Below are 23,506 nucleotides of genomic sequence, written 5' to 3'. Positions count from 1 at the left end.
GTTTTGGTTGGGATTTTGTTGTTGTTTGGGTTTGTTGTTTTGTTGGGGGGAGTTTGGTGGGGTTGTTTTTTTAAATTATTTTTATTTATTTATATATTTATTTATTTATTGTGATTTTTTTCGCGAAGTTGCTGCAGATCAGCGGCACCTCCGCGTGCAGAGCTGGCACGCTTCCATTTATTATTGATTTAGGGAGGGTTTTTTTCCCCGAACGGGACATCCCCACCACACGCCCGGCGCCGTGGCCCGCCCGCAGTGCCCTCGGCTGCTCTCCCGGCTGCCGCCCCATCGCGGGGCGCGGGGGGCCCCGCATCCCTTCCCCGCCGTGCCCCAGACATCACCCCACTTCGGAAAGTCGCTGCCGGACAATCGGGACACCCGTTGTCCTCCCCTCCGAAACCCGCATAAATCACAATTGCTGCATTGTAGGGCTACAAAGCCAGACGGGAGCGCTTATGAATTTAAGTTTGGAGAAGGAAAACGTGCGCTGACACAACACGCTCCCTGTTCGCAGGAGCAGCCAGGAAGGGGAAATGAACGGTGGAAGTTAAAGAGCCTTTCATTGCGGAGCGCGCCGCAGCGGGTCCCGCTCGCCGCCCTCGCCGTGCGCGGGGGCTGCCCCCTCCTCGCCGCCCCTCGAAGGCGAGCCTGGCCGGGCACAGCTCTGCCCGGGCCCCGGTAATCCGCGGCTCGGCGGCCGGGGCCACACACGATGCCCGGCAGCTCCCCACGCCCCGGCTGCGCCCGGAGGCTGCGCGCTCCGCGGACAGGACAGGACGAGGGGTGCGCGGGGATGAGTCTGTGGGGAAATGCCGTTCTCAGCCGTCCCCCGCTACCGGGGGATGGGGGCAGGCGACCCTCCCGCTGCCTTTTGCGGCCCAAGTAGCCCTTTGCTCCGACGGGCGGGTTCGCTGCGGGGCAGTATCCCAGCCAGCTTTTCCTGGGGTAGCCCGGCGGCTGGAGAGAGTCGGCAAGGCTGTTCCCACCCCTCCCATCCGCTCTGCTGCAGAAGGGCGAGCGCTGGCGTGGGAGGGGCCGCCGGTGCCCACTCGCGGGTAACGCCAGCCGCTGGCCCGCTTTGCCCCCGGTGCCGGCTGAGCCCGTGCGGCTGCCGGGACCGGCGGCGCGCTCAGGGGAGGGGGGCTCCCTCTCGCTCCATCCCTCCGCGGTGACTCTCAATGCCCGGGCATCATGCGCCCTTAAAATATAATCTGCCCGGTAACAATCAGCGCGCAGCGGCGAGAGCCCCAGAGCTATTGGCTATGCAAATAGCGGGAGGGGAAGCGGCGCCCCAAAGTCCCCGCTCGCACTTTTAAGGCGGTATTTCCGTGCCCGCCGCCCCCGGCCCACCCTCCGCGCCGGCCGCGGCCGGGGGCCTGAGGGGCGGCCGCTGCGGGGACCCCGCGCCCGCCCCGGTAGCGCCTTCCCCTTCGGGAGCCTCCGCTCTGCCGCAGCCTGCCGAGACTCCGCAAAGTTGTCACATTTCGCAGGCGGGGAGCGAGTGCCGGCGAAATGCGAGCGGGGTGGAAGTCACCCTGTGTGGGACATAACTCCTCTCACCTCCCCCCTCCTCCCCAGCCAACCTTTCTCTCCCTCCTCCCTCCCTCCCTCCCTCCTCCGCTGCATTTCCTAGAAAGTTGTATCATTGTGGCCATGCAGCGCTAAGACGGTTCGCCTGTTCGAAACACGAATGTGTGCCGGAGGAAGTAGCGTGGTGGTTGTGAGATTTCACCCCGAAGACGGCGCGGAACCCCCACCCCTCATGGTTTTTTGGGGGGGTTTGCTGTTAGCGGGGAGCTCTGTCCCCCTCCGGCTGCAGGTTTAAGGGGGGAGAACGAGACATGGATCTGGCACCCTGCTATGCCAGGGCATTTCATACTTCGCCCCCATCGTCTAGGTGGGTACCGAGGGGAGCCCACAGCTCCTTGCAGTAAGAAAAGGAGAGGGAAATTGATCGGGACGGGCTCCCTCAGAAGGCAAGTGTGGAGCGGTTTTAATTTGGTTGCTGGAAGGAAGCAAAAGAGAAGCTGTCATTTGTATCTGTGTGTCCCTATACGAGGGCCTCCTGGTTCCTTGTTAGCTTATAGAGAGGGGAAAAAAAAAAAAGCGTTTGATGTTACGTCTGACCAGCTGCTGTTCTCCATAATAACAAGAGAGAGAACTGCCTGCCCTGGCGAGTTGCGTCACTTCGCTTCAACTTTAGGCTAGAAATCAAGAGAGGGAGAGACAAGTTTCAAGAGAGACAGGAGCGAACTGGAAAGCCCTGCCGTCTTCCTCCCACCCACCTACCCCTCCTCCTTTACCCCTCTCCTTTCCCCACCCCCTTCCCCCCCTCAAAAAAAAAAAAAAAAAAAAAAAAAAAAAAAAAAAGGAAAAACCTTTCCCATCAGAGAAAGAGGGAGACCTCTTTGGAAACATGGAGCTGCTGTGCTGCGAGGTGGATCCCATGAGGAGAGCTCTGCCTGACCCGAACTTGCTCTACGATGACCGCGTTTTGCACAACTTACTAACCATAGAGGAAAGGTATCTGCCCCAATGCTCCTACTTCAAGTGCGTCCAGAAGGACATCCAGCCCTTCATGAGGAGGATGGTGGCCACTTGGATGCTGGAGGTTCGTACACCCCGGCCCCTCGGAGCGGGGGGAGGCAGAGCGGCCGCAGGCAGCACCCCGGCCCCTCTCCCCCTGCACCCCTCGCTCTTCTGATCACCGAGTGGCTTTTCTTGTCGGTCCCCTCTCCTCCTTGTCCCCCTCCGGAACTCAGCCGGTGCGGGAAGGGGCGCGGGGGACACCGACAGCCCGCGGGGGAAGTCGCCCCTTCCGGGGGGCTCCGGAGCGGGGTGCAGGAGAGGAAGCGCGGCGTGCTGGGGTGGGGGGGAGACTTGGAAAAGTCATTTGCAATTAAAAGCAAAGAAAATCCGCCTCCGGGAGCGCTTGTGATTGAGGCGTTCCTGGGAAAAGGAAGCGGCGCCTGGAGCAGGGCGAGGGTCGGGGGGTGCCCTGTGTGCCTCGCGTTCTGCCCGGCGAGGGTTCCGTGCCCACGTATGCAGTGGGGAGGACGTGCCTTTTTCTCGCCATGTTGCGCTGCATGCGGACTCTGCTCGCAGGCGCCGAGCCCGGCTGTCCCCGCTCCTTTCCGGGGGCTCGGGAGTGCCCCCCGCCCCCGCGGAACGGGACCCCCGGTGTGTCGGGGCCGTGGGGCGGGCGCTGAACCCCCCGTTCGCCCCGAGGCTTCAGGCGCAGCGGTAGCGGGCCCGGAGCCCCGCAGGCTCGCCTGCCTTGCGCTGGCCCCAGCAGCCATCCTTCGCCCCTTCGGATCTCCTTTGGGGGGGACATTTCCCGAGCCAAAGCCCGTGGGTTGGAAAGCCCAGACTCCGCGCTTGGTTTTCATGTGCGAATTGTGCTTTTTCTCCGCGGCTCCGATTTTTTGTAAATTTTTAAAAGAATTTTGCTGCTCGCTGCCTGCTAAAAAGATCCAGGCGGCTCGGGCTCTCTCTCCACCCCACCTCGCCCTCGCTATGTCTCCCGTCCTTCCCCCCCAACGCGGGATTGGGGGCGCAGGGCTGGGGGACATCCGGCGGGGGAATTTTTACAATTGTCGGAAACGATAGGGGATCGTCCCGGGATGCCACCAGCCCCAAAACCGGGACCGCCGGGGAAGTTTTGATATTTTTTATCGATTTTTTGAAAATATGACGAAATAAAAAAGAAAAATTGGGTCGCAAAAAAAAAAAAAAAAAAAAAAAAAAAAAAAAAAAAAAAAAAAGAAAAAGGTCTGAGGCTGCTCGCTTGCTGCTGGATGGGGCTTTTCGGCTCTCCCACACAGTGTCTTGAATTCATTTCTTACTGAATGAACTAAAGGAATGTGAAAGCCGATTGACAGCCTTCCCAGTCTCTCCACAGATCTCCCCCTCCCCCAAAATTTAGCTCCCCGGGAAACAAAAATAGCAGGAGCAAAAGCAAGGGAAGTAGTGGTCTGTTTGGTGAGTTCACTCATTTATTAATTTTTTCCTTCTTGTCTCTTTCTCGCTTCCCACCCCCGCTTGTCCCCCGACTCCCCCATCATTCCCTCCTCACTTGCAGGTCTGTGAAGAGCAGAAGTGCGAAGAAGAAGTTTTCCCTCTGGCCATGAATTACTTGGACAGATTCTTAGCTGTGGTGCCCACTCGGAAGTGCCATCTGCAGCTACTGGGGGCGGTGTGCATGTTCCTGGCCTCCAAGCTGAAAGAGACAATCCCCCTCACAGCCGAGAAGCTGTGCATATACACGGACAATTCCATCAAACCCCAAGAGCTGCTGGTAAGCAGCCCCATTCCTCCCTCCTCTCCGGCACAGCACCTTTCTCTCGCTGGCAGAGCACCAAGCACTTCGCCACCCAACCCTTTCCTTTTAGAAAAAACCCACGCTTTTCCCGCGTTTCTGAACGGCCCCAAAGCCTCGGGGTTCAACGCTGAGGGCGGGGGACACCCGCGGGAACATCCCTGTCCTCCGAAGCCGCCCGGCAGTGCCATGCGGCGCTCCCGCCGCTACACGCCTCGTGCGGGGGCACGGCGCTGCCGGGGGTTCCGGGGTTGGCGGTGCCGGGGGTGGGTCCGTCCCCGCCGTGTCCCCGCCGTGTCCCCACTGTTCCCACGGGGGACCTCGCCGGGCGCACGTGCGCGGGCGGGCGGCGCGGCGGCGGCGCCACCTGGCGGCAGACACGCGGCGGTGCGAGGCCGGGGCCGGGGCCGGGGGGCCCGGAATGCTCGAGGGAGGCCCGGGATGCTCGGCCCTGCCCGAGAGGCAGCGGCACTACTTGGTGCCCTGACAGTTCCACCTGAACACGAGGAAGAACTTCTTCGTTGCAATGACTGAGCACTGAACAGATTGTCCAAAGAGAGTGTGGAGTCTCCTCAGTGGGGATATTCCAGAATTTTCTGGACCCAGTCTTGTGCCCTGTGCTCTGAGATGCTCCATGCTGGAGCAGGGAGGTGGCATCACGTGCCCCACTGTGGTCCCTTCCAGCCTCACTCATCCTGTGTGATATGGCTCAGTTGAACCACCCCGTGTCTGCTGCTTCTCTCAGTTCAGACGTAGTGGAAGCAGAAGCAAATTGATAATTACTGAAGGAAATAAGTGACGTATACATCACAATGTGGAACACTGAACCTGCACTAGGGCCCCTTGGTGACATGGATGCTAGGTCAGAGACATGGCTGTAGCCATCTGAGTTGCAAGGAGAAATTTTCTTATGAATCACTGGGAATTCCCCCTGGGGAGAGGTTGGGGTTGGTAGCTCCTGCTTCCACAGAGTTAAAGAGCCATGCCCTCAAAGCCTGCCTGGCTGTCAGGCCCATGAGGTGTCCCGTTGGTGGCACAGATGGGCAGGGGAAGTGCCATGGTCCTTATGTGCAAATATGCAGAGTGATGTCCCTACCTTCTTGTGCCACATGGATTTAAGCATGTGTTTAAAGTGCTTCCTTGTATTTGGTCCTCTGGCTTGACTGTTCTCTCTCAAAACCTGTCACATCAGTAATGCTGGGAAAGAGTGGGCTGTAGTTCACATAATCACCATTATGTTCCAACATTTTACAGGTTTTCTTGAGAAATTAAAAAAACCCATCTGGTTTCTGTGGCCTTTTGCATATATATGAGACTTTTCAGGCCATGGAGGGCTCTGTCATAATCCAGCAGGAATGTCCGTAGGAAAGTAACTTGCTGTTAAAGTGGGCATCTATTCAGGGAAACGACTGCAGAAATGGCATTGTGGGGTCCATGTTTATGGTTTCTCAGCAACGCTGGTTGACGTCTCCGTGGCTGCAAAATTAAAGGACTTTTTTTTTTTTTTTTTTCTGACTTGCCAGCTCTGTGAGCTCAGCTGGGGCTCCCCACCATGCTGGGCTCCATCAGGCATCATCAGGACTCAGGAATCAGCACGTGGAATTTAGTTAATAGCTAATAGTTGATGGATGAGACAAATGCGAGTCGGAGGCCTGAGCTTTGCTCACTCTGTGGGGCACTGCAACGTGTTCAGAACTTGGTTTAAATGTTGAAACATGCAGGTCATGCACCCCATGGCTGGATCTAGCAGTTGGGTGCTGTTTGCACATGGAATCCCATTCTAGGGAATGGCCGGTAGTTACGTACACGCCCAAGTTTTCCTTTGATTGCAGTGGGAGTTTTGGGCGTGCAAAGAATCTGGGAATGGCTCCTACATGATTTACTGGCAGATAATTTACACAGGCTACTTCTTGGCTGTGTTGTGTGCATTTCCTTTCTGCAGAGCCTGTCTTGGAGTAGTTTAAGCACCATCAGATTTATCTGCAGGACCTTTGGAGTACAGTTTTGGGAGGGAATGCCATCAAGCCAACTTCCCCAGTTTTGAAAACAAGGAATGTATATCTAGGCTATTTTTGTGCATGGCTGTCCCTAGGGCTTTAAATGGCTATAAAGTAAGGACTAGTAATTTAAAATAAGTTATTAGGAAAGGACTACAGTGACCTTGGCAATATCTAATTGCAGGCTAAACGTTCTGGGTGGGCATTCAGCACTGGATAAAAAAAAAAAAATAAATTAAAACCTTGGCAGGAGCCGCCAGGTCTCATTATTTTCAGTAGAGCCTGACATTTCTGGTGTTAAAAAAAAAAAAAAAATAAAGTCAACAACTTCAAAGCATTAGAGGCGTATGGAAAAAAGGGTTTAGGCAAAACAAATTTAGCAGTGATAAAGTTATAATAAGAAATGAGCAGAGGTTTTTCACAGGCTTGCTTATGGCTTTTCTTCTGTTTTGCTCTCCCTGTCCCCCCTCTGCAGGAATGGGAGCTGGTGGTGCTGGGGAAGTTGAAGTGGAACCTTGCAGCTGTCACCCCATATGATTTCATTGAACACATCCTAAGGAAGGTGCCTCTCCCTAAAGACAAGTTGCTTTTGATCCGGAAGCATGCACAAACCTTCATCGCCCTTTGTGCCACAGGTAGGCTCAGCTGCTCTGCCTGTTGCTGCTCATAGTGTGGTCGGAAGGGCAGATTTGTTCCTGGTGGTGCTTCAGCCCCTCCATCCTTGCATGATGTGGGAAGAAGAGCTAAATCCCATGGGACTGTTTGCAAAGGGTGTTATGAATCAGGCCCCAAAGCTGTGCATTGGACAGAATTGCAGTAGTGACCCACAGTGCAGCTGATGTGTATGGTGCTTTTGCAGTGAAGCCTTGTAAGGCTGGATTAGACCATCCTGGGTTTTATTTTGTCCATTCACTGCTTCTTTTAGTGGCCATGGATCATTTGTAAGGATAGCTTAAAATGCAGAAGCTGTTATGGCAATTAGCCTAAAATGTATGGAGCTGCTGCATTGCATGAATATGTTTGTAAACTTTTCATTAACTGGACTCTGTCCAGATAAAAGGTAAATTGTGTGTTTTAGCATTTATGTGATACTACCACATTCCTTCCAGATAAAAGGTAAATTGTGTGTTTTAGCATTTATGTGATACTACCACATTCCTGAAGCACAGGGAATGCCAGTTTAAAAGATAATTTTTTTTTTTTCTAAAAACATTTGGATTCTTTCCTAGCTTCACCCCAAGAAAGCAGTGGAACTACTGTGTTTCATAGGGAACCATTGCACACTCATTTTGTCATATGGCTGAGCACAGCTTCTGAAGATTTAAATAAGAGTAATTGCCTTTGTGGAAGAGAGGTTTTTTAATTTTAACCTGTCTGCAAAACACTTTTTGGTTGTTTGTTATTTTGTTGTTTGGGTCTTTCTTTCCTCAGTTACTTTTACAAAATTAGCATACTCTGAATTTTCATCCAAAGAGTTAATGGTAAGACTACTTTTTAGAAGCTAGACCTGGACTAGATAAAGAGCATGCAGTGTTTTCCAGAGTCATTATCAAGAAATGGATGGCTTAGTGTTTGAATTCACCCGTTTGACATACCTGGTCCTTTGTGATAGGAACTGCTTTGCCTGTGTGTTTACAGAGTGGAAGGGAACACTGGGTGCAGCTTTTGGGTTTGAACGCCTGCTTCTTGGTATTTAAGACATAGTGACTGCTTTTACAATGTTGGCCAATTCTTCCTATCTCAATTGATCTGTTTTAGAAATTTGTATATGGGCTATGTTAGGGTAACTGACTTTTTTGTTGCCATGATGTTCAGACTTTCTCTTTTTTTCCCACTGCTGCATGAGCCTTTTTAGACCAAAGACCACAGGACTCAATAGAAATATTGCTCAAATACTGCAGGATCAATCTTGTGATTTCTTTGCCTTCTCCCCTTACTCAGGATGCATTCGCTGTTCTGCCTTGTGTGGTATGAGAAAGATGGTCTTTCCCATGGACATTTCCCTGGATCTTCACACCATCAGCAATCAAACTCCAAAAAGCTCCATGTTGCCTTCCAAACAAGACAATCTTCTCACTCTTTTGATGCTTTCACTTCCTACAGTAGTGTTTTGATTTGTTTTCTTTTTTGTCCAGTACAACATTTTCTTGAGAACCCTAGAATTTCATTATGATTTAACATCTCAGATTCTGATCTGAAACCCTTTGTCCTTAAAGTTTTCCATATAACCAAACCATTACAAGACTGTGGGCCATGAAAGAGTCTCCAAAGTCCATGGTTTCTTTCCACTCCATGAATTCTTTGTAGGTTAGCTCCATGCTATAGAAGTCTTTCTACTGAGATCCAGAGCAGTGTCCCCTTTCCAGCCCTCAGCCCCGTCATGCAGTTCCCTCATGTGTGTCCCCTATGTGATCTGCCTCTCATGTTATATGTCTCCACTGTACGAAATGAAGACCTTTGTGCAGAGTTCAAAGAGGCAGCAAGTCAAGAGTTTCTTCTCTTAAAAGTGAAAGACATAATTGCTGAGTACACACTTCTCAAAAGTGAGGGCACGGTGATGCTGGCTGGAGATATTTTTTTCTTCTCATCCCGTTGTCCACAGACCACTGTGTAGTTTTGAGGAGGGCCCACAACACTTGTTAATTGCAAAAGCAGAGATCTTACCCAGGCACTCAATACCACATTCCCACTTCACCTGTGAACTGCTACCTCAGTTTCCATTGTGGAAATATTGTTGTTACTACAGAATTTCCCTTTCACTGCCACTCTTGAAAGAAAAGCCCCTTCTCATCAGACTTCCTTCCAGATCCAGTTGTCATTTCCTTTTCTTGTCCTGTTTGTTGCAGAGCTCTCATCAGCTGCTCTGTTTCTTCTTTCTCTTTTTCCCTCAGAGCTGCTGCTCTCTGCCAGCCTGGGTTAAGCCTGGTGTTTCGTTTCCCCATTTGCCTCCTTTCAGCAACAGGACCTCCTCTGACATGTGGCTCTCTCTTTCCTTGCTCCCCATGTGTGTTTTTAGCCTGGGTTTGACTCTTTGCTATTCCTAGACCTGACCTGGCTGCCTGGCTAATAGCTCTGGTCTGGAGCACAGCAGTGAATCTCTTTCTGTTTCCTGATTCATCTCAGCACAGCTTTTTCTGCTTTCAAATACTTCTCTTCTTTAAAGTATCATGCAAATTTTTTGCATATTTTGAACTTTTCTCCTCTAGCCTTAGTTCTTCTTCAACTGCTCCATTTTAATTTCCCATAAAAAATGTTTTACCAGAAATTTCCAGGTGTTCCCTGCCTGTGTAGAGCTGGCTTTGATTTTAGTCCTGCAGCACTTAGTGTCAGCAAATGAGGAGGGAAGCAGCCATGAACAGTTACTGCGTGTTGTGCTGGATGTGTAGGATCACTGTGATACTAATCCCTGTTCTCCTTTCCATCTGAAGGTTCTCCAAAAGGAGGTGATGCTTTGTTCTTCTGCATATTCCTTTTAGTCATATGTGGTCACTTTGGCACTCTCTCTGTTTCTCTGCCTTTATTTTGAGCCCAGTTCCTGAATCAAGCTGTGTGGATATAAACCCATGGCCTCTCCCCAGTCCTTGCAGTGATTAATGATTCACATGAGCATGACTGGAACTGGAATGTCTCCCTCTTTGCCCTCAGTCCCATCGGAACATACGGCTGCTGAGCAGGACAGAAGGTTGTGTGTCCTCCTGAATAAAGAGTTTTCTCTTTCATTCTTTGCAATCACAAAGATTTTGGGAGTCGTCTTCTCCTTTAGGAGGGCATGGAAGGGTCATTTTCTTCCAGCTGCCTTGCTCACAGTACAGTAAGAGTGCATAGATGGATACTATGCACTGGCATAGCCTGGTCTGTCACCATGTCATTGTTTTCTCATCCCACTGGTGGCTCTCCGTGAGGGCCAAAATCTCCTTCAGCAGGCTTCTGAATTTTCAAGGCACCAAGAGGACGCATTTGGGGCCTTTAAGTGGCGCTTACAGCTTCTGTCTTATGAGGAGAGACTGAGGGAGCTGGGCTTGATTAGTCTGGAGAAGAGAAGACTGAGAGAGGATCTCATTAATGTGGATAAATATCTCAAAGAGGGTGTCAGAGGATGGTGCAAGGCTCTTTTCAGTGATGCCCAGCGACAGGATGAGGAGCAGTGGCCCTAAACTGAAATACAAGGTCTCACTTAAACATGAAGAAGAATTTCTCTACACTGAGGGTGGCAGAGCCCTGGAGCAGCTGCCTAGGAAGGGCCTGGAGCCTCTGTCTCTGGAGAGATTCCAAACCCACCTGGCCCCTTTCCTGTGTCACCTGCTCCGAGGGACCCTGCTTTGGCAGGAGTGTGGATTGGGTGAACTCCAGAGGTCCCTTCCAGCCCTAATGATTCTGGAATTCTTCAGCATGGGAGGTTCCTGTTTAGCTGTGAGCCTAATGGAGATCATCCTTATTTTACTGGCTGGAATTGTGTTGCTTTTCAACTCTGCCCATACCTCCCTCTCTTTACTGCTCTGCACCCTTTGTTCCTCTGTCTCTTTGCACAGCACTGCACAACTTGGAAATGTTCTCTCAGGGACTTGCCATTCGCCTGTGCTGAGCCAGGGAATCACTGCTAGAATGAGTGGGAGAGGGCAGTGGTTACAGAGGTGTGTGCAGAGCCTGCCACGCTGCTGCTGGAAAGAGAACTGTGCATTATTTCTTTACACTTCGGCATGCTCGTCATTTCTTCTTGCAGCCTGTTCAGAGTCAGAGATGTACAACTGCCTCCTTGTGTTACACTCTTCTCTCAGAGGCTGTACATGCCACAGTTTTGGTGCAGGATACCCTTTTAAATGTGAGAGTCTGTAAGGGAATGGTTTTTGAGGGAAGGCAGCCTGTGCATGACAGGCTTTCAGAAAGAGGAGCTATAATGGAGGCACTAATCTCTGTGAGGAGCTTCACAGGATTTTAGTTGAGTGGCAATCAAAACTTGGAAGCAAAAATCTTTGCAGATTTGCAGAGATAGAAGGCAACTTGCATAAAACCCTGGATTCAGTTCTTTGCATGGTCTTTTCTGTGCCTCAGCTGAGTCCTGTGGCAGGTGGGATGTGCCCATGGTAGATCCAGCATCTCAGGCCTCGGGGCGTATCAGCACAGAGGCCAAGAAGGAGTGGGAAAATGTCAGCTTTAAGTCAGTTTCATACTGTGTGCCAAACCTCTGCCCACTGTTTCTGGGACATTAATCATCTACACTTGAAAGCTGAGAAGGCTTTTTTGAACTTCTGGGCCAAATCCTGCATCCTTCTTCATACAGAAGTTCTGTGGAAGTCAATGGGAGTGTTGTCTGAGCAAAGACTGCAAGATGAGGTCTACAACCCTGGTAGTGATCTACAGGGTGACCACACAGAATAAGGCCTGTTTGCTCCTCAGCATTCCTGCTGGGCAATTCTACTCTGGATCCCCCTTTTCATCCAGTGTAAGTTACTGGAGCCTGGAAGTGTGATACAAGTTTTATTTGGGACCTGTTCTTTGCTGAGGGGAGAAATGAAGTCTGCAGAGGCTTCATTATGTAAATGTCTTAGGAAATAAAATGCATATTGCAAAGTGGAAGTGTTTGCAGGAACTTCTTGCATAGCAGAAGAAAGAATAATTTGCAGTAATTTATTGCTACACAAAAGGAGGCTCTTGCTTATTCCAGGGAGAGGCAGCTCTTATCAGTATATTGAGCTTTCCAGCCAGTGGAGCCACAAGAACCAACAAAGTGCCATCAGTAAGTAGTCAGAGCCTCGGGAATGTTTCATGACCAGTCAGGTCTGGCAAGAGGAGGTGGAAAGAAAAAAGAATAGAGAAATAGAAATAGAGAAAGAGAGAATGTGTTGATACAAGCTGGCATCACTCCGGAGCTGCCAGAGGAGTTGCCCTCCTTTCTACCCGCTGCAGGTCTGACATTTTGGTGGTTCAGGCACTATCATCCTAATCCTTGGTTAAGAAGGTGTAAAAATAAGTGCAAATAATAAGCAGTACAAAAAGTTGTTCAGAAATGTTATTTACCATTAGCTTATGAGCATATTGTTGTGAGTGCTCCTCTACCTTGCATAGGTTGTTCAGCATGTTTCCCTGTCTTTACCTCTCTTGGATGGTTGTGATGAAGCATTAAAATTTAGGATACTTCAGACCCACGTGTGTAAAGGCCCAATGCTGTTTGCTTTACTGTAACCCAGGAGCAGAATTAAATGTCTGCCCTCCCACCTACTCAAAGGATGGAAGCATGTTGCATCCTGGTTTACTTGAAAGTTTTGCGTTTGCTTTGAAGGGCTGAAGAGTCATCTCGTTTTGCCTTTAGAAGTAGAAATAGCTAATGTGAGGAAAATTTGAAGTGTCTTGGAGAAATACAAGAGCAAGAGAAAAAAAATGGCCAGATGCTACAACCAACTGTATTAGGAAAAAAAAGTGTACCACACTGACCCTGGAATTGCATTTGGATCAAAGCAGACAAGAATTAAATTCACTACTTCTACTGTTTATCTTAGACTTTTCTTTCATACTTGGATTGTTAAATATAGATCTATGCTTGTTTTCATAGTACAGGCATTGGCTGGGTGAAGTCTGAGGCTGGCTGCGACCATTATCTATATAATTTTAATGTATTAATACCTGTTTTCCTGATGGAGGTAACATACCTTTTTTTTCCTCCCTTTTTTCCCCCCACCATGGGAAAAATTTCCTCCCTTACAACAGCAGTTTCCAACTCTGTAAAGACAGCAGTTTCCAACTCTGTAAATAAATGTCTATCAAATTACAGAGATGAAAACTGGCTGCTGAAAAAAAGCCCAACCAGCAGCCAGATCAGTAATATTGGTTGTTTTAAGTAGGTAGAGTTCCCCCACCTGACTTTGACACACCGAGCACATTCAACCTGGGTATTTTTCAGTGCTCTTCTCCTTCTGATGGTTTTATTTCTTGGCTGCAAGTTAAGGCTTCCCCTTGCAGGACCTCTCTGGGTTCCTTCCTCCAGTTCCCTTCTGCTTTGGACTGACTGTCAGCCTTGCATTTTCCTGGCTTGAAGGTAGTGAAGACCACTGGATTGGGAGACAGCCAGCAAAACATCTCAGCCGCGGTGCTCGCAGCCCTGGAACTTCGGTGTGGATTATGTGTGCTCCACTGGCAGGAAAACCTCCTCGTGCCCTGCCTGTGTCAGCTCCAGGCTGAAAGTGGGGGACAGGTTCAGGGTACCCTGAATTTACTTGATGACTTGGGCTGGCTGGTCCACAGGTGGCTGTGTTTCAAAGGGCGCTGTTTCTTACATTGCCGTTTTTTATTTTCAGCACAGAAGTCAGTGGGTTTGTGCAGGGCTGGCCACTTATTTTTGAGGTCGTTTGGGAAATAGGTGATACTAAAATGGGGATGGGATGGTTTCTAGTGTTTATTGTCTGGGAATAGAAAGCAAAACAAATTTTGCTTTCTAACAACCCAGTGTCTTCTCTTAAAATGTTCAGGTGCTCAGATTCTCATACAGCATGTGCTGTGGCACTGCTTCTCTAACTTATAATGAGACTCTTTTGTACTTTTCCCATGGAATGGCATAATCACAGAATCAATTAGGTTGGAAAAGACCTCTGAGATCATTGAGGCCAACTATAAACCTATAAATCACAACAAAGTTAGAGTCAGAGCCATACTTTAGATGCAGGCTCTGGGTGCATGTTAACCAAGTTTGCACACAGAAGGATTTAGCCCACAACCTTGCTTCAGGTGTCCAGGGAGAGGTGCTTTTAATAAAATTCCAAGTGTCCAGTAAGAAGTGCTTTCTATAAAATTTCCTCTGTAGCTCAGGTTTAATTATCTCCTACAAAAATTTGCAGTAATTGCACATGTTTCAGCTCACATTTTTAGGTTGTCTCTCTGTGCCCCTCACCTTTCCTTTTTTTATTTTTTTTTTTCCTTTTAATCTCATGGCAAATTTTTCACCTAATTTGGAGAGGAGACAGTTTTACCTGGGTGAAAACTGAGTGAAGATGGCAAGGTTTGTCTTGTTGTCATGGTAGAAGCACAGATAGAGGTTTATAATTGAAAATAGCATGTAAAAAGCTTGTTCTGAATTTCTCAATGGAATCTAAGAGACCAGGGGGGGCGGTTTTGCATCCCCTCAGATACGGTACTTAATATTTATGCTTTCACTGCACCTTGAAAAACATTTCACGTAGTTATTGCTTTGCTTGAATATGGAAATATGTTAATTATGGCCTTTATTGCGCTGCCTGCTCTTTTCCTCAGCCTTTTCTATTCAACCCTCTAGGTGGCCCAGCACAATGTGGCTTCTTTTCTTTCAATGAGCGCTTTCCACACTAATAGGGTCCAGGGTGATGTGGAGAACCATGTGCACAAAATTGGTGCACCACCCCCTATTCCTTTGTGGGCATGTCAGGTTAAATTCATATCAGCAGGAGGGTCACTGCCATGATTTTCAATAGCTCGAGATGAGGTGATGACTTCAGACAATGGTGCCACACTCTCCAGTTGGAGACACTTGCCTCACCAGTTGCAGTAGTTAATTAATATGCTAAAAATAGAAGCCAGTGATACAAATCGCTGCCTGTTGTACAACAAAGACTAGGCATGTGTAGCTTTGATAGCCAAGTTTATGGTGCTTGTTATGGAGGGAAGTTAGTTTAGAGCTAGAGGCAATGTAAGACTTTCTGGATGCTGAGCTTTAGTCACTCTGGGCCTCTGGCCATTCGCTCGCTGTCTCATTTGCATTATGAATGACATTAAGGGAGCTAACAAGGTTATTGGGCATAGAAATGTTCGCATGTGACCCCACGTGGAAGCAGACCTACAGCAGTGCTAGCTGGCAGGGACACTGTGCCTCTTTATTCAGCTTCCTAGGAAGACAGTTTCTGGGAGTGGATCTAAAATCAGCCACGAGAACACCGGTGTTGGGATAACGTGGAGGTCGTGGTGCGAGGCAAGGAATTTCAGAGGGCAGGTGGAGCTCTGTCCTTCGCTCAGCCCCTTCTGCCTGGGCATGGGCCCTCCCTGCACCAGCTTTTTACTACATCCTGCCTGAAACTCAGAACAAGGAGGGGAAAATTATGGAAAGTCAATTGCTACCTGTAGTTGCCATGCATAAGTGAGAGACAGTTTGGTACACAAAGATAAACATGGGATAAGCTTCCCAACTTAGGGATGTGGTTATCCCTTAGGTGTGTTCGTATAAATCCACATGAAGTAAACATGAAAATGATTTCGATCATAGAATCATTAAGCCTGGAAAAGACCTCTAAGACTCCAACCCTAACCCGAGACTGCCATGTTCACCACTAAACCATAACTCCCAAACTGCATGTTTTTTGAACACTTCCAGGGAGGGTGACTCTGCCACTTCCTTGGGCAGCTGGTCCAATGCCTGATCATCCTGAAGAAATTCTTCCTAATATCCAATCTAGACCTCTCCCGATGCAACTTGAGGCTGTTTCATCTTGTCCTGTCCCTTGTTCTCTGGGAGCAGAGCCTGACCCACCCCTGGCTGCACCGTCCTGTCAGGAAGTTGTAGAGAGCAATAGGGCTCCACTGAGCATCTTTTCCTCCCTCAGCTCCTCCTCATCAGACTTGTGCTTCAGCTCATTGCCCAGCTCTGTTCCCTTCTCTGGACATGCTCCAGCCAGCCCCTCAATGTCCATCCTGCTATGCCAGGCCCAGAACTGGACACAGCACTTGGGGTGAGGCCTCAGCAGTGCCCACGACAGGGGGACAGTCGCTGCCCTGGACCTGCTGGCCACTCCCTTGCCGACCCAGGCCAGGAGCCATTGGCCTTCTTGCCCACCTGGACATGCACTATGGTGGGCATGCACTATGGACCTGCAGCCCCAGGCCCTTTCCTGCTGGGCTTTTCCCAGTCACCTTTCCCCAGCCTGGAACTGCTGGGTGTTGTTGTGACCCAAGGGCAGGACCTGGCACTTGGCCTTGTCATCTCTCTGGCCTGGGCCCATCAATCCAGCCTATCCAGATCCCTCTGCAGAGCCTTCCTGTCCTCAAGCAGATCAATACTCCCACCCAACTTGGTGTCGCCTGAAAACTGACTGAGGGTGCACTTGATGCCCTCATCCAGGTCATTTATCAGAGAGAACTGGCCCAACACTGAGGTTGGGGGACAGCACTGATGGCTGGCACAAAGTGCAATCCTGGAAGTGTAATTCCCATTCCCTTGCCATGTGCTGAGATCAGTATACTCAGGGCTGTGTCCTGCACTGAGAATTTGGGAGTGAAGGTTCTTCTTGTTGTCTCACTCGTTGGTGGAGGGCAATATGATTTCATTCCCAAGAATCAGCTTTCCTATGTACAGTGGGTTCTTCCTATTACAATAGTGCATAAATTATTATTTTTATAATAATGACAGTCCATATTCCTTACTTTAGCCAGTGGGAATCTGCCCTTCAGAAGTATCTTTCAGGGTGTGATGTCTGGTAGGAAGCAGCGTGCAGTGTTGGGTTTGCAGGTGGGAACCTCTGGGTGGCTTTGTGAGATGGAGAAATCTATGTCAGGGTTTCAACTCCTCCTTTTGTCTCCTCACTTCTAACACCCCCATTCTGGTCCATCTGGGTGAATGTTATGTCCCAAGTGCCATTCTTACTGGACTGCTTCAATCCCAGGGATATATTCCAGCCTGGAGAAGAACATGCTGTCTCCACAGCTATTGAAGTATGTGCCAGCTCTGAGTTTGGGAGGCTGAGAACAACTCATGTGTCTAAAACCAGAGTGGTTATGCAGGCAGCAGCAGAGTTACAGAATTTGTGAGCAGAGGGCACTTGGGATCTGCAGCTGGGCAGTTTTCTGTAATCTATTTCTATTGATGAAATGTATTGCTTGTAATTTATTTCTTATTATGTATGACTTTGGTTTACTCTTCCTTCTACTTGAGTTCCCTCAGCTGAAAACTGGTAGAGAAAGGTTTGCTAATACTGAAAATTGGTAGAGAAAGGTTTGTTAATGAGTTATTGTTGAATCAAAGAACTTGCAAATCAAGTTTCATTTTAGGAATATATCAAGATGTGGGAGATCTGGTATTTAGCAAGATAAACTAGTGCTGATAAACCAGTGTCTGTGGCAGCATCATAAACCATAAAATTGCCTTATAAAGATCACAGAACTTTATTGTAATTTCTCTTCTTATTTGACAGATGTGTGAGGGGAAGTTCTGAATTGTATTTTTAACTTATTTATTAAGAAGTAGTAGCAATAACAAATGTGATCTTTGTTCTTTGATTTCATAGCTATGGGCTGTAAGTGTTCTCACTTCCTAATTGCTAAGGTAGTAAAGATGAACCGTTAATTAAAATCTCTTTCCCGGACAGTTCTTTAAATGCTCAAATTAATTAACTCTTTAAAAATTGACGTGACTAAAAATCTCATTTTGGTCCTTTGTGATACCTTATTCCAGTTAGTTTTCTGGTTATACAGAGAGGTCTAATGTGACCAAGACCCAAATTTCTGACATAAATTACAGAAAGCCTCCTTCTCCTCTTTCCTTTTCTTTAAAACTAAGGAAAGACTATTAAAAATTGTCCAGGTTTACTTTATGCATCAGTGAGAATAAAAGACTGAACTGCATTTCCATTTTAATTTGCAGGTCTGTTCCCCTTCCTTTGACTGCTTGTGATGAGCAGTGTGACTAATGAGCTCCATGGGACCGAAAAGAGTGGCACTTTTCCCTTTCTTCTACTTTCCCGGGTTTTATTCTTGGGTGTGGTTTTTTTAATGTTGCTTGCCTCTGATGTTTTGCAGCTTTTCTGGTCTGGGCTTGGACTAAATCCCAGATCTGTTCTTGCAGATTTTAACTTTGCCATGTACCCACCATCAATGATAGCAACTGGAAGTGTGGGAGCAGCCATCTGTGGCCTTCAGCTCGATGATGGGGACAGCCTCACGGATCTCCTGGCCAAGATCACAAACACAGATGTGGTGAGTGTCCCACAGTCCTCTTCTCCTTTCCCAGGGCGTAGTGGAGAACTGGGGCTGATCCTGAAGCCTGAGTGGGGTGAAGAAGGGGGTGCTTCTGCAGGGAGTGAGTTGCAGGTGTGGACCCAGCACTTTAGTGTGAGTCTCCAAAGTGGTGGGGAGAGCCTGCTTTGCTTGCCCAAAATGGTGGTCCACTGGACTGAGCCTCCTCAGGAGCCTTGGGTGATGGGGTGAGCAGGCAGCATTCCCTGGGGCATAAAGGAAACCAGGAGGTATTGTGCTGCTGTTGGTCCTGTGCTTGAAACCTTTGAAACTGCTCTTCTGGTCCTCCTTCAGGTATTACCTAAAAATTCTTGGCTTGGAGGAAGTGAATAATGAGCTAATTTTGAGGCAGGATGTGAGACAGGCACAACTCAAGCTGTCCTTAGTGTGTGATAATTTATTGTTTTTAATTCACAGTACATATGTGGCATTATTACATCTGTGATAGCATTGTTAAATGAAGATTTGGGTTTGTGATTTGGTTAAAAAGGAGTAATTAGTCCAGTTTACTTGAAAGGGAAGAATTTTGATGTTTCTCATTTTTTCTTACAATCAAATTGATCCTAATTTTCAAATGCAATTCTGGGGTTTCCCATATATTTTAGTTCAAATTGGATTTGCACAGAAAAGGGAATATTTCCAATTGAGAGTGCATGAAGTCTAAACAATAGACTCACAGAATGGTCTGGGTTGGAAGGGACCTTAAAGATCATCACATTCCAACCCCTCTGCCACAGGCAGAGACATCTTCCACTACTCCAGGTTGCTCAGAGCCACATTCAGACTGGCTTTGGACACTACAAGGGACGGGGCAGCCAGAGCTTCTCTGGAAAACCTGTGCCAGGGGCTAACCACCCTCACAGGGAACAATTTCTTCCTCATATCCCATCTAAACCTCCTCTCTGTCAGTGTGAAGTCATTGCCCTTGTCCTGTCACTCCAGGCCCTTGTCCAGAGTCTCTCTCCATCTTTCCTGTGGGTTCACTTCAGGCACTGCAAGGCCACAATGTGGTCACCCCAAAGGCTTCTCTTCTCCAGGCTGAACAATTCCAATTCCCACAGCCTTTCCTCCCAGCAGAGCTGCTCCATCCCTCTGATGCCCTTGGTCCCTCTGAGAGGAGAGACACTTTGTGTGCCTGAGAGAATTGAGTGTAAGGCCTATAAGGTCTTTTTGGTGCATCTTGCAGTTTGGAAAACTTTAATCTACTGTGCTGATCTTTTCTATCCAGATGGTTTAAGTCTGAAAGCAAATACCTACAAAAACATCTCAGTAGTTCTTAAGTGGTCAGAAGATGGGGTTTTCATTTTGCAATGAAAATGCCTTCCCACCTTTTCTTTTAAATTTATCAGGGATTTTGTTGCCAAACAAAAAAGTGTGCTTTTTGCCATCCTGGTGAAAATCTTCCCAGATCTGACTGAGCCTACATTCCTTCAGAAGAAAAAAATAATGCTCTTCCCAAATAACAAAGAACTCCTAACATTTCATTGTTCGCATCTCGTCTCCAAGAGTCTTTCAGTATTGGATAGAGACCAGCTTCCTTCTCTTTGCTCCTGGTCTCAGCTAACAGCAGCACAGACTACAGAGGAGAGTCTCACTCATCCCCCAAATCAGAACAAATTTGAGATAAAAGGAGCTTCTGGATAATTTAATTGCTAAAAAATACAAGCTTTTGCAGAAATTAGAGGTGCTGTTACTTTTTTCAAGGTGTTTTCATTGTTGAGGCAGAGGTAACCTCAACTCCCTGCAAGCTTTGAAACCTCAGCCTAACCACAGGTTGCCAAAATTTTTGAGCTTGGGCAATATAGTGTATTTTTAATTAGCCTGCTGTTTCAATTTGGGAGAGATATTTTGCTAGGTATTTTCTCTGTGAGTTTTGCATTGGAAAAATACAAAAGGGCCCAGGACTGGAGGCTTTCATCCTGTATGATAAAGCTTGAGAGAAGAGCAACTGAAAATGAGGTCTCAGAGAAGCATGGGGCAGGCTTAGCAATAGGTAGTAATACCAGCCTCATGTGTAAAATGTATTGTTGTAAAAAATGTACTGTCTGGATTGTGTAAGAGTTGGCACAAGGCTGTTTTAATAAAGAGTAAAGACTATTGTAATACATTTTTCACTGGGACTTAATTAAAGTTGAATGAAGAGCTTCAGTTCTCTCACTTCCGAATTTCTGATGCCTGAGAGCTGTTCCTGCAGTGGCACAATTAATTTCTTGTCACTGTGTGAATGATTTTGTTTTCCAGTGGGGGCTTCCAGGGAGAGGAGAGAAAGGAGAATTCCTGGGCTTTAGGATCATCATGCAGGAGAAAAATGAGGAAGTCACAGAAATTAATAGCTCTGCAGAGCAAAACCTTCTGGCCCCCTGTGCCTCATGGTAGCCCCCAGGAACCATCAGGCAGCTGAGGAAGAGTCCTTCCCAGCCAGACGGTGCCAGGGCTTCTGCTTAATTTTTGTTTTGGAGTGTGTGATTGCTTAGCATGGAAACAGATGATAGGACTTTCCCACTGGCTTTTCAAAAAATGTCACTGTCTGAGGTGAAGCATGAAAAATCTCAGCTTCAAAGGTGCAAGTAGATGAAAAAAAAGAATAGTAATGAAACCCTGATGCAACTTAAGTACAGTGAGCTTTTCTGAACTTTCACTGTTTTATAATGATAATTTAAAGGTGCAGTCTATTTGCTGGGAAATAGCAGCATTAACCAGGAGGCTGAAGTCAATGGTGTTATTTTAGATTTACATTAGTGTAACTGAGATTGGAATTTGGCATTTACAACTCAATGTTGTTCCAATTCCAATTCCCTCAGCCTTTCCTCCCAGCAGAGCTGCTCCATCCCTCTGATGCCCTTGGTATTAATTAATTAATTAAGAATTAGGCCAAAAATATTTTATTAATAAACAACATGTAATTTAGAGCCCAGCTGTTGGTTAAGCAGACAACCGACACGAGTTTCTTTCAAAAACACATTGATGTTGGATATCCTTGTATGAATCTAGAGCAATGCCCCAGACTTGAGGTGGAGTTGTCCAAGGCATCCTGCCACTGTCATTTTAGGGATAACCAGTTATTTCTGGCAAATAGCTGCCCTGGGCTGTTTGGTGAGGGTCGAATCACAGGCTGGAGAAAGTGTGACAACAGGGCCAGGAAAACCCTGGGTTCATTACTCCTTCCACTGACCAAAATAAACAGCAGGGAGCTGCTCTTGGAGAAGCTCAGCAGCCTGAAGAGCAGTGAAAGTAGCTCTGCACGGTGCATCTGAACTGTCTTCTCTGATTGTTACTGTCCCTAAGAGCCACTAAGAGCTAATCCCACACAACTGAGGGAGACTATTCTTCCCCTCTACTCTGCTGTTTTGAGGCTCCACCTGGAATACTGCTTACATGTTCCTGGTGTCCCCAACATAAGGAACTGTTGGAGCAAGTTCAGAGCAGGCCACAGAATTGATAGAGGGAACTGGAGCAGCTCCCCTATGGAGACAGGATGGAAGAGTGGTGTGGGGGTGCTGGAATCGTTTTTAGGTTTTTAGTTGTAAGTTTGGTGTGGATTGGACTTTAACCCTAGCTAGGTAAAACTCCTGTCCTAGAATGGTTCTTATCAGAAGTTGATAAGAGTTTCCAAGACAACCTAATCCTCTGCCTGGAGTTTGGTCATCCCATTGTCTTTTCCCCCATCCCAATGTATATTCTTCCCCCTCCTGTCCATCAATCTACCAGGCCCGAGACCTTCTGAGAGGTGTCGGACAGTGGTTGGTGAATCCCCCAGAGACCCCACCCCAATTTACCTGATTTGTTGAAGTTTGTGTATTGCATTTGGCATTAGCCACCTTGCTTTGTTCTATTGGTTTGTAACTTGTGCCCACCCCTGAGACTTCTGGTGAACAAAAACTCCCTGCAGACCAGGCCCTGGGTCACTCTCCTGAGGCACAGGCCTGGGACCAGGGACTGCCCCTGTGATCCCCGAATAAAACCTTTCTTCCTGAGCCTTAAGAGTGTCCCCTCTTTCGAACCACGGCCGTGACAGCGAAGGTAAAGGTGCTGCGGAGCCAAGACCCACGCAAAGGTATTGTTGAGGCGTATCAGAGCTAGCAGGGTGGTCCAGCCGAACGCTGGGCTGGCCTGAGAGACAGATACGCGAAGCAACAGAGTTGGGGCTGTTCATCTTGGAAAAAAAAAGGTTGTGTGGATACCTCAGAGCATCTTCCAGCATATCCAAATGGGCTACAGGAAAGCTGGAGAGGGACTTCTCATTACAAACTAGTAGTAACGGGACAAGGGGGAATGGCTTCAAACTGAAAGGGAGTAGGTTTAGATTAGATATTAGGAAGAAATTAGGAATTAGAATTAGAATTAGAATTAGAATTAGAATTAGAATTAGAATTAGAATTAGAGAGGGTGGTGAGGCCCTGACACAGGTTTCCCAGAGAAACTAACTGTCCCATCGTTGGAAGTGCTCAAAGCCAGGTTGGATGAGATTCTGAGCAAGCTGATCTAGAGCAAGGTGTCCCTGCTCATGGCAGGAAGGTGGAACAAGATTACCTTTAAGGTCTGTTTGAACCCAAACTGTTCTGTGCCTCTGATTCTAAATTCACACAGCTCTTGCAGAATGGGGATTGCATTTTCCAGTCTGTCCTCCTGCCTGGGGATGGGAACATTTCCTTTGTGGTTGCTTGAAGAGGAGAGGCTGGTGAGCAAAGAGTTAACAGACCTACTGGCAGGAAGCTGCAGAGTTCCCTGTGCATCTCTTGGTGGGTCATTGCAAAGGAAAAATAAATAACTCAGGAAGTCAGGAATTCCCATAGCATCCCAGACCAGCACTCCAGTGTGAGCAGTATCCTGTCCCTGGTGGAGCCAGATGCTTTAGAGGAGGATACAAGCATCCCTGCTGTGCACAATTACGGGATGTGAGGAAGGATAGCTGAATGGGTGGGGCACATTTTAAGACCTTGCAATCAATATTCTGCTTTGCTTGAGACCTTCCTTGGGTAAATCTATTCCCTCACCTCCTGGAAGAGCAGTGATCTAGGTTGCATCTGGATGACACACAGAGTTGGTCTCCCCAGCATCAGCAACCAAGAAGAGGTTTTCAGGTAGAGCCAATGCCTGTATGTGGGCAGAAGTAATCTCTAAAAGTCTGTTCCAGGATGGTAACTGGTGTATATTGAGTGGTTTGGAAAATCTAAAGCATATTTAAGGGTCTGAAGTAGAAAAAAAGGAACCAAGCATTTTTTAAAAGCTT

At 47.9% G+C, this 23,506-nt stretch overlaps 1 protein-coding gene across 2 annotated transcripts in view; it reads left to right on the top strand.

Annotated features, from left to right (window-relative positions):
• Positions 1-1,635: 1,635 nt before the first annotated feature.
• CCND2 (cyclin D2) overlaps positions 1,636-23,506 on the top strand; it is a 29,240-nt gene continuing 7,369 nt past the window's right edge. Inside the window, exons 1-5 of one of the 2 annotated variants that reach the window (XM_083859608.1) lie at positions 1,636-1,897; positions 2,391-2,611; positions 4,082-4,297; positions 6,791-6,950; positions 18,107-18,237. In XM_083859608.1, coding sequence (XP_083715734.1) covers positions 1,861-1,897; positions 2,391-2,611; positions 4,082-4,297; positions 6,791-6,950; positions 18,107-18,237 — 765 coding nt within the window. In that variant the 5' untranslated portion in view covers positions 1,636-1,860. Of the gene's footprint in view, positions 1,898-2,353; positions 2,612-4,081; positions 4,298-6,790; positions 6,951-18,106; positions 18,238-23,506 lie in introns of those variants that run through there. The other variant, XM_083859609.1, reaches the window with a different exon arrangement.

Source organism: Zosterops lateralis (genome assembly GCF_965231275.1).
Source record: "Zosterops lateralis genome assembly, chromosome: 4".
NCBI lineage: Eukaryota > Metazoa > Chordata > Aves > Passeriformes > Zosteropidae > Zosterops > Zosterops lateralis.
The sequence above is the reverse complement of the archived record's forward strand: the minus strand, read 5'-3'. Positions and strand labels throughout refer to the sequence as shown.